At 34.7% G+C, this 11,316-nt stretch overlaps 1 protein-coding gene across 7 annotated transcripts in view; it reads left to right on the top strand.

The window, feature by feature from the left end:
• The window catches only part of LOC122633781 (single-minded homolog 2), a 33,100-nt gene extending 23,380 nt beyond the window's left edge, over window positions 1-9,720 (top strand). For all 7 annotated transcript variants that reach the window (XM_043822126.1, XM_043822125.1, XM_043822124.1 and 4 more), the window contains exons 3-9: window positions 567-652; window positions 746-835; window positions 1,864-2,085; window positions 5,457-5,671; window positions 7,100-7,206; window positions 8,247-8,726; window positions 8,798-9,720. In XM_043822126.1, the coding sequence (XP_043678061.1) occupies window positions 567-652; window positions 746-835; window positions 1,864-2,085; window positions 5,457-5,671; window positions 7,100-7,206; window positions 8,247-8,726; window positions 8,798-9,519 (1,922 nt within the window). In that variant the 3' untranslated portion in view covers window positions 9,520-9,720. The remainder of the gene's footprint in view (window positions 1-566; window positions 653-745; window positions 836-1,863; window positions 2,086-5,456; window positions 5,672-7,099; window positions 7,207-8,246; window positions 8,727-8,797) is intronic.
• The last annotated feature ends 1,596 nt before the right edge of the window (window positions 9,721-11,316 follow it).

Here is an 11,316-nt window from a genome sequence, read left to right as displayed (position 1 = left end):
TTCCTTCCTTCCTTCCTTTCTTCCTTCCTTCCTTTCTTCCTTCCTTCCTTCCTTCCTCCCTCCAATCTTTCCATCCTTGTCTACGGCGAATTGAATTTCAAGTGGCTTCATCCCTCTACAATACGGATACTTCTTTTATTCTTCAAAAAAGACCTAGCACACCCTTCGATATACGAACTACATTCACGTGATCGTTCATGTTTTCTCACATTGATCGAACATTATCATCGTTGATCGTTTAAAGAACGCGTCAAAGAAAAAAAAGAAAAATAGAAAAGAAATTGTTCGATTTGATGTTGCTATAAAGAAATTGAATTTTCATGATGCCGAGAAAGATCCTATCTCTATCCTCTTCCCATTTCTGATGTCCCTCTGATTCTGAAATAAAAAGAAAAAAAAGAAACAGAGAATAAAGAATACAAGGGATGTCTTTCGGCACAAAAGTATAATCTAAATTCGAGTAGTATAATATTTACGTAATTCATTCGAAATCACGTAGTTTTAGATTTTCTGATATAACGAGAAATGATTGCAGAGAAAAAAAAAGATTTTAATGTATTTTTCAGGGTTGGGGGATGACTGGGGTACTAGACCACCTCCTAGTAGTCCTTTAGAAGCAGGCATTAAAGAATTAGGATCACTTTTTTTAAAAGTAAGTTTCTAACCTATTATCGGTTTTGTCCATCTTGTTATAAAAAATTTTTGTTAATCGATATTTCGTTCGTTTTCCCTTCCGTTGTTTTAGACTCTGGACGGTTTCGTATTTGTCGTGACACCCGATGGAAAAATCGTCTACGTTAGTGAAACGGCCAGTGTACATCTAGGAATGTCTCAGGTTAGATGCATATTATTTTCTTCGATTTTCTTATTTTCTTTGTTCTTGATGACACGACAAAATGTTAGAGTTAGGTAGTATGTTTTTTGGAAAATTCATCGATGTCCTTCCAAACGATCTTACTAACCTCAGCAATAAAATGAAGATGATATCAATCCGTAGATTCATTTAAGTGCTTCATTTAAGTTACATTCTGGACATTATAAAATTGACATATTTTAAGAATTCTTTTCAACAAAGGAGTAAAATAAATTGAAAAACTAATTTCCTATTGTTACTTGATGTTTTATTCAGATAAAAAACTTTTATCTGTTCAATTTAGTAATATACAAAATCTATAATCTGCAACCTCGTTAATCTTTGCATGAAAATCCGATTTCCACGAGCAGCATCCTAATTTCCTATAAAGACGTGAACGTTATTAAAATTTCAGTACTGTCTTGGAAAATAAAGTTATAGCTAAGTGTCATCGACTCGCATTCTTAAATTTCGAATAAATAAGAAAAATAGATCATTTTGAAAAAAGTAAATTCAATTTATAAACTTATTGGAAGAATATTAAAAATTAAAATTAAAAAAAAATGAGCCGACGGTCCTCGATTAAAACATTATTTTACAAGATATAGTACTGGAATTTTAATAATTTTTACTTTAATTTTATGTTTCTACATGAACTTAGGATGCTGCTTGGATTTTTTTCTGAAGGTTAATATAGTTGTAGATTACAAAGCTTCTACGTAACCAAATTGAATGGAAAAAATTTTTTTATAAAAACAAAACATCAAGAAATAACATGAAATGATTAGTTTTACAGTTTATCTTGCTCCTTTTCTGAAAAAAAATTTTCAAAATACGTCCATTTTTCAATGAGAAGAACATATGTACCTAATCTCTTAAAAGATCATTGACCTCGAATTTTTAAATAATATTTGACTTATGTTCGGAGAAAAACTTTTCGAATAATTTTGTCCTGTATATTTTGAAAATATAATTAATGCGTTGTCTTCGTTCTGATTTTTTCTTTTCAGGTTGAATTAACAGGTAACAATATATATGAATACATTTGTCAGTACGATCACGAAGAGATGTTTTCGGTATTGAATCTCCCACAAAATCCGGCGGATCTCACCGACTTTATGTTTCCACCGCCGAACTCACGTGGTGAAATCGACCTAGAACGTGTCTTCTTCCTGAGAATGAAGTGTATCTTAGCGAAGAGAAGCGCGGGTCTTGTCACGGAAGGATACAAGGTACGAACGAATCAATGATATAATGATATTTTCTATAAATATTCCGTTTTTGTCCTTTAACATATTTTGGCATAAAATGGCTTATCTTATGAGATCTTTTCAAGGATATATTTTCCTCGCGTTCATTTCGAATACAATCCAGTGTCTATTCTGAAAGTTGATATTTTTTCGCACGCAAGAAAGAATAGAAAAGAATTAAAGAGAAAAAAAAGAAAAATTACTTCACAAAAGCGTAATAACTTTGCAAATTATACATTATTATTTTTCTTTTCTTTTCTACCGAAATAAATACTGTTATCAAATTTTTTAAGTATTAACGTCGCCTAACTTGAATCATGTACAACTTTTGAACTTAACTCTTTCCTTCTAACTGATCTCTCTATCGTCATAAATAAAAATAAAGAAAAGAAAAGAAAAGAAAAGAAAAGAAAAGAAAAGGAAAAAAAAGAAAGAAAAGAAAGAAAAAATTCTTAAAAAAAAAAAAAGAAAAAAGTATCCAAACGATTAACATAACAGAGAAGGAGCACAGTTGTACAGGAAATCATAAAAGTTATATAAAAATTGAAATGCTAAATAAGAGATAAGGGGTTGGTTAGCTAAGTAGGGACAGCATTGTCCTGGTCACGCGCGATTTGAAAGAAAAACGAACGCGAAGCTGGCAGGTAGTTGTCAATGAACGTTGCTCAAATTCAGTCTGTTCAGAATGGCAGATGCCAAACGTTTTTTCTAAACTTTGCCAATATAAAGATAGTTACTAATAAAATCGATTGATGTTGCCGCAAGCCACTGGTGGCCAAAACTGTTATGATAATTTAGTAAGACGAAAAGAAAAAAGGAAAAAAAGAAAAACAAGAAGGGAGAAAAGAAAAAAAAGAAAAGAAAAAAGAGAAAAAGATCATTTATCTTTCTTTCTTCCAATTTTTTTCATTAACTTACGTTTCTTACAATTATTATCTTTGCTCTTATTACTAGCTTTTTTGTTGTCTTTTTTTTCTTTTTTTTTTTTTTACAGAGACAAAAATGTGTGAATTTATCCAAACCCAGGCTTCCATCTTAAACGATAAAGGTTAGATTATCATCAGATCCAATCGATTAATTCAAAGGTATATTTGTCCATTTTTATCAACGACCAAACGATAGGAATAAATCGCGTTAATTCGACGAAACGACTATTCTCCCCTAAAAGTTTGAATAGGCATAGTTAACGAATAAAGCTAGTATAAATCGTAGCCGTATGCTACATATGTATATATATATATATATGAATAACGATTGTCGAAGTCTAGGAACGTTAGTTGCACCAAACAATCGAAAAAAGTGCCGGTTAAGTCCTCCAGAAGGAAAATGTTTGCCAAATAGCTCGTTCTCGCATCTGAGCGATGACGATGACCGTAACTCTCTTGAGAAAATCTCATATATAAAGTGAAAGAGAAAGAGAGAAGAAGTGAGAGAGACAGAGACAGAAAGAGAGAGAGAGAGAGAGAGAGAGAGAGAGAGAGAGAGAGAGAGAACGTTCCGGGTTTGCTAAGTCATGAATGCGACCCCCGTAAAGCTGTAGGACGAGGTTCGAAAGAGGGGCCAGGAAATACGAAGAGGGTAGGCTTTTCTATGGCACTTCGACAATACAAAGAACCGGTAGTTGGCTTCTAACCCATTATCTACAAGCATTGTAAGCGTTCTATTCGCGTGGCCAACAATTATCTATGATTTTCTGGAATCAACGATCGTTTTAATCGATTTAGCACGAATTAAGAAGTTTATCTATCAATCTATCTATCTATCTAATTATCCATCTATTTATTGTTCGATCTAAACAATAAATTATAACAGTCATAATCAATTAGGATTAATTCACGTATCCTTGAAATAGGTGATAAATTATGAGAAAAGTCGTAATCAATTAGGATTAATTCACCTGTCCTTCAAATAAGCGATAAATTATAAGAAAGGTCGTAATAAATAAGGATCAATTCGCTTGTCTTTGAATTCCAGACAAATGGATTTCGTTCACTTTCTCTTTTTCTTTTAATGGATAAACAGATGAACGTTTTAAAATATACATCTTAAATGATCCAAATTAAATTGTTAACAAACTGATAGATTGTATTTCGAGATCGTTGAACATTTTAATTAATTTCAATTAATCCTTTATTAATAATTATGTTATACAAATTATATAATAAGTTAGAAATTAAACAAATTTTTACAAGACTCATTATCATTCCGTTATTTTATTTTCTTATTACTTATTAAATTTTTAATTTATGGAAATAAATGATATCTCTCTCTCTCTCTCTCTCTCTCTCTCTCTCTCTCTCTCTTAGCACACACACACGCACACACTCTCTTTTTCTCTTAGGAAGTTGCAAATGAGTTTGAAGATCGCCGACACCTCGACAGAGTATAAGCCATTGTCGTAATGAATATCGTTTCAAGACCTTTATAGGGATGTGAGTCCTGAACGAAATTGAATTTGTTCTTTCGCCCTTCTCAAAACTCATGTTCTCTCTCTGTCTCTCTCTGTCTCTCTCTCTCTCTCTCTGTTCTCCTCTTCATTCTCCATTAACTCGTATCCCCTTAGTAATAGAGGAGAGGATCCTTCGCAGCACGTACATGCTCGTGTGATGCACCAGAATTGCATAGCATATAGTAAACATATGCAACGCGTTAGGTATATAGGGAAAATAGGGTGGTGAAACGAGCCTATTTGCCTCACAAATGTGTCGGCTTGGTATCAGGGCTGGTATACCTAGGTACTCGAGACACGAGCAAACCCGAGTTTGACGCTCGACGAATCTTGTTTTTTTTTTCTTTCTTTCTTTCTTTTTTTCTTTCTTTCTTGCTTTCTTTCTTTCTTTTTTTTCTTCTTTTTTTTCTCTTCTCTTCTCTCCTTTTCTTTCCATTCCTCATCGAGCATTCAATTAGTAGGAAGGAATTGGTAATTTGCCAGGAGTACGTTGTTCCACGCGAAAATCTGCACTTTGCACCGACGGTAGATAGTACTTCGTGTCTCAACCATTGAAAGATGATCCATATGCTCATTCGAGTGCCATACTCGTCCCGGTATCACCAACTGGTATATTTTTGAATAATATCCAGCACCCATTAATCTCGTTTCGCCGGTATTTCTCCGTGATCAATGATACGTAATAATACTTGATGATAATATAAGGTTTACGTATGCAATTGGCTTATCATTAATTAGTATTCCTTATTCAAGGAGTAACTTGCATATACGATCATCGTTATCGTTATCGTCATCATCGTCATCATCGTCATCATCATCACCCTCATCCTCATCCTCATCCTCATCCTCATCCTCATCCTCATCCTCATGTTTGGTAGCGAAAGCAATATCTTTCTTCTTCCAGGTTATTCACTGTTCGGGTTACCTCAAATGCATCATTGAAAGTTCAACCGGCTCGGAATACGAAGATGGTGCTGCTGGTAGATGTATCAGGAATATTTGTCTCCTAGCCGTCGGCCATTCCTTTCCAACCTCCGCCATTACAGAAATCAAACTTTACAACAATATGTTCATGTTCAGGGCGTCCCTCGATCTCAAGATGATATTCATCGACTCGAAGTAAGAAAACGCAAGAACATACAAAATAAGAAATAAATAATCCAAAGAAAAAAAAGAAAGAAAGAAAAGAGAAAGAGAGAAAACAGTGTTTTCTCTTTAGAGATGTTCCTTGATAAGAACAAAACGAAACGAAAACAACGAAAAAAAAAGAGATAGAAAGAAATAAATAAAAAAGAAAAAGAAAAAGAAAGAAAGAAAAAAAAAAGAAAAAAGATCGATCCTTCGTATTTGCCACTTAAAAATTAGCTCGAATACGTAGAAACGAAGGAGCTGCCATTAGACTGTTTATTTCCAATGTAATTACACTTTGGTATTGGATTACCTCGACGCTTAGTGTTTGGACTGAGAAACGAAAAAGGGGGAGAACCAAGGTCCTCTCGGTGCCAGCCATTAAAATTAGTTTCGTATTACCGCAGAGAGTCAAGGACCTTTCTTTCTTTTACTCTCTCTCTTTTTTATCGACGCCAAATAAATATCCAACGTCCACCGAGCTTGCACGTAGATATGCGACACTTCTTATTCCTTGGCATATGTATGTATACAGAGTGGCCCATATTAAATGTTACAAACTGTTTTTTTCTTCTTTTTTTCTTTTTCTTTCTTTCTTCGCTCGCTGTTAAAAATCTCAAGTTGAATTAAATAAAACTGAATATGTACAAAATACAAAACAGATTAAATAATTAAACTTGTTAGTATGTGAGAATAGCTTTTTTTATTTCTCTCTCTCTCTCTCTCTCTCTCTCTCTCTACCTATCTATCTGTCTATCTTTGTCTCTGCCTCTGTTTCTGTCTATCTATTTGTCTGTCTGTCTGTCTGTCTATCTGTTTCTCTCTTTCTAACTGTGCCTAATGTAAAAATGAATCCTTTTTCTTCCCAATTTCTTTATATAAATTGATTCAACATTCAATATATACTCTTGCTGTATCCCAAATCGAATTAAATGAAAAAAGAAATAAAAAAAGAAAATCAAAAAGGAAAAAGAAAAAATGTCAACCTATCTCTAACAGTGGCAAGGAAAACAGCTTTTGTAACACTTTATATGAGCTATCCCGTAGCCTATCTACGTACGCATGTACCTATGTCGTATATACTGGGAATGAACACGTGACAAAGTAGAAACTATAGACGCACCAGTATATTGCAATGAAATTTTATACGATTTCGTTTTCTTTGTTTACTCGATAACAACGGGGAAAAAGAGAAAAAGAAAAAAACGAAAAAATAAAAAATAAAGAAAAAAGCGATGCCACGAGAAAACATTCATGGATTTAGATGTTCTTTTTCTTTTTTTATTTCTCTTTCTCTCTCTCTCTCTCTCTCTCCCTCTCTCTTTCTTTCTCTCTCGTATACACATACAAACACACAACACACATAACAAACCTGATAAGTATGTACATTATAAACATAGTCGTATATCTTCATTACAGCGCAACGAATTTAACAGGCTACCAACCACAGGATCTCATCGAGAAAACTCTCTACCATTACGTACATGGAAGCGACGCGTTACATCTGAAACAAGCACATCGAGTTCGTAAGTACAAAGAGATCTTTGTATGCTCCATTCCCCCTACCTCTCTTCCTCTTTCTTTATCTATCTATATATCCCTTTTGGTAGCACGTCCTCGTTGTAGATACATACAATTTTCTTACCTTTAAATTCCTTACCTACTCTCAATGAGTTAACTCATCGACGCTTTTCCGACACCCACTTGACGGACATAGACTAGCTTTGATCTTTCCTTTCTTTCTCTCTCTCTTTTTCTCTTTCATTCTTTTTTCTTAAGCAAACGAGCTACCGGAGTTAGCTATGTACCTTCTCCTCTCCTACGTCTTCCACAACGCTTAGACGATTTTTATAGGACACGGAGAAACAAGTGTGTGAATCGTGTGCCTTACACGTAGGCACATGTATATTATCGATCGAATGTGCAGAGTAGTAGATGGTGGTGGTAGTGGTCGGTACTAGAGGTACTTGGAAGAGAGAGAGAGAGAGAGCGAAATAGAAAGAGGGAGAGCGAGATAGAAAGAGCGAGAGCGAGAGGGAGAGAGAGAGAGAAAGAGTGATAGAGAAAGGAGGGTGGCACAAGCGGATGAGGTGGTGGTTACTGCTATCACTGTTTGAACAGACTCGCAGTTTCACGAGCAAGAGAAAGAGAGACAAAGAGAGATGAACAGGGGAGTGGCGGGAACGAGAACGGGACTGAGGGTAGAAGCCGCGGGTGGAAGGGGCAGCGAGTAGTTGAAGGGGACAGGAGGTAGTCTGACATAATGCCACCAACACCGATGCCTACTTGTCTGCCACAAAACCTGTCTACTATTCTCACGAAACGTTTTCCTTTCAGCTCTCTTTGTCTCCCCTAATGAGTTTTAGCATACGCTGTTCTTGAATCGTTCCCGGTTATGCGAATATGAAATAATATCTAGTTTTCTTTTTGTCATTGTTGTTTTTCTTTCTTTTCCCGTTTCTTTTTTCTTTTGTTTGTTATTTCTGTTGTTGTTATTTAATTTCTTTGTCTCTTTTCCTCTTCTTTATCTTTTTTCTTCTTCTTCTTTTTCTTCTTCTTCTTACAGTACTACGAAAGGGTCAAGTGACAACAAAGTACTACAGATTTCTAACGAAATTGGGCGGTTGGGTGTGGATGCAATCGTATGCCACGGTCGTTCATAATACAAGAAGCTCAAGGCCTCATTGCATCGTCTCAGTGAATTATATTTTAACAGAGATTGAAAACATGGGACTGGTGTTGAATTGCGTCGAGGGACCTTGTTCCACGAGTCCTAGTAATCCATCTAGCACGGCCTTAACAACACCAACGACAAGTGCCAATACGAACAAATTGGAAAATCACAGTCCAAGTTCGCCGTCCTTTCGTGGAAGAGTCAAAGAATCACCAGATACGGATTATACAGACAGTTCCGGTTATTCTGGTACAGAATTCATAGCCTGTTCTACGAATTATAGTCATTTTCTTTCGTCCCCTTATGCCGTTAACGGACCGATGCTCGAAGATGGCACTTATTACAATACCGAAGTTTTTCACTTGTACGGAGGTAAGAGGATGTATCTGGAGGAAAAAAATCGAACAAATGAGTTTGTAATCCGTACCTTTCTCTCTGTCCAGATATAAGTCACGATCCACTTACCACGGTACCACCACCGCCACAACAACAACAGCAACAACAACAACAACAACAACAACAACAACAACAACCACAAGAAACACATCATCATCAAATACAAAGTAATCAACAGAGGAGGCCATATTCTACGTCATCCAGTTCTTGCGGTAGCACCGATGCTATGGATAACCATTTACCTAGTCCAATCGGTTTACATTCTATTCCGTCAGGATATCATCCACCTCCTCCTGCACCTCATCCACCTCATCATCATCCGCATCATCATCATCATCATCACCACCACCACCATCACAATCAGCATCAGCTTGCAGACTCGACCTCGTCGAGCATCACAGAAACAGGTGGCAGTGTCATCATGTATTCCGATTGTGGCTTTGATAACAACGACGTTTACAGTGGTGTACCAACGACAACGCCAACGACCCTTCAACATCACGATGCCTCTTATCAGGCACAAAGAAATACAAACGGAACTGCCGGGAACAATGTTAAACAACAGCCCCAACATCATCACCATATCGAACAATCAACCGCTGGTTATACAAGCGTTATCGTCGACTCTCAACAATATAGTCCAAATGCTACGCAAGATCTTCACCCCCATGCTGGTCATCATCAGGTTGTCACGTCGAGTGGTACCACGTCTCCTCTAGTAACGCATCATCAGCATTATTACGAAACGCATCACCAATTCGTTCACTGACACCAAACGATGATGCGAGTGATGCTTGTCGTCGAGACATCAACAAGCTTACGAATTCAATAATTCTAGGACTCAATGATTATCCTGCAATTTTATTGAGATTTAATCGGGCTCCTTTGAAGTATAATGAATGAAAAGATTGAATAGAAAAATAATAATAATAGTAGTAATAATAATAATAATAATAATAATAATAATAATAATAATAATAATAATAATAATAATGATTAAAATAATTAAAAAAATAATAATAAAGCAAAAACACTGACACAGATACACACACGTATACACACACACACAACAATAATAATAATAATAATAATAATGATAATAATAATAACAATAATAATAATAACAATAATAATAATAATAACAACAACAACAACAACAATAATAATAATAATAATGGAAACGAAAGTTTCGAAAGAAGACATCACTAGATTCGGTTTCGATCGATGTGTCAATTCGAAAGACTGTCAAGTAATGTAAATTTTCTCCAAATGCACGATCATTTATATCAACATATCAAATGAGATCGATCGTCTTGACGAATTCTTTGTTTTCTTCTCATTCTATGATAAATTGCCCTGCGTTACAATTTATTCCCATCTTTTTAGTGAGATAATAATAACAACAACAAAACAACAAAAATAGAAAGAAAAAAAAAGAAAAAAAAAGAAAAAAAAGAAAACGAGACATACTTCACTAATACGCGTTAGAAATTCTTTTTCCAATTACAAAAATCTCTTATATCGTCGATAGAATAATTTTATGTAATTAAGTTAATAATATCTTTCCCTTTGTATCCTCTCGATCAATCGTCTACATACATACAACATACATACATACATGCTTACATACATACATACATACATATATATATATATATATATAACACCCATACAAACGTACATATTTTTTCTTCTATATAATTTAAACGTAATATCGATCTCAAGGATTATATTGAGAATAAAAATTCAACCAAGGTTTTGTAAGAAAAAGATTTTGGAAAAGAGAAAAAGTAAAAAAAAAAGTGGAAAAAAGTGAAAAGAAAAAAATAAGAAGAAGAAAAAGAGGATTAAATGGAAAAAGAAAAAAAAAAGAAACAATGATATGCTTAAGTCACGCTGGACGTGAGCAGTATGTATTTTCCCTCATGGTGGTACATTAAATGAATAATATAATGAAGATGATATCGAGTTGAACAAGGGATCGATAGTATCCAACATCGAGCAAAACGGACATGACGTTGCGCATTGCTCGTTTTCATCGTCGTTGTAAATGTAAATATAAAGTAATCGGTCCCAAATCGTAGTAACGTGTACATAGCATTTAAACTATGTTAATAATTGATTGATTGATTGATTAATTGATTGATTGATTGATTGATTGATTGATTGATTGATTGATTGATTGATTGATCGCTAACGGAACTATCGAATTTGCTAAAATCAGATGTAAATAGTTATTTCTTACATAGATCCGAAGACTGACCGGTGCTTGTGCCAACCGACCAAAGAGATATGCCCTTCTTAATAAAAAAAAAAGAAAGAAAAAAAGAGAGAGAGAGGGAGAGAGAGAAAGAGAGAGAGAGAGAGGGAGAAAGAAAGAATGAATGAATGAAAGAAAGAAAGAAAGAAAGAAAAAAAAAGAAAAAAAATAAGAAAGAAAAAAAATAACAACGATGTTATCAATTTATTTAACATTTCGTCTAAATCCCCTTTTTTCAGAACTACTAATTGAGCCGATTATTTAAGAAAATGGGCTGACAAAATAAAATGTTCTTTTTTTTTTTCT

This window comes from Vespula pensylvanica, chromosome 13, assembly GCF_014466175.1.
Source record: "Vespula pensylvanica isolate Volc-1 chromosome 13, ASM1446617v1, whole genome shotgun sequence".
NCBI classification, from domain to species: domain Eukaryota; kingdom Metazoa; phylum Arthropoda; class Insecta; order Hymenoptera; family Vespidae; genus Vespula; species Vespula pensylvanica.
The sequence above is the reverse complement of the archived record's forward strand: the minus strand, read 5'-3'. Positions and strand labels throughout refer to the sequence as shown.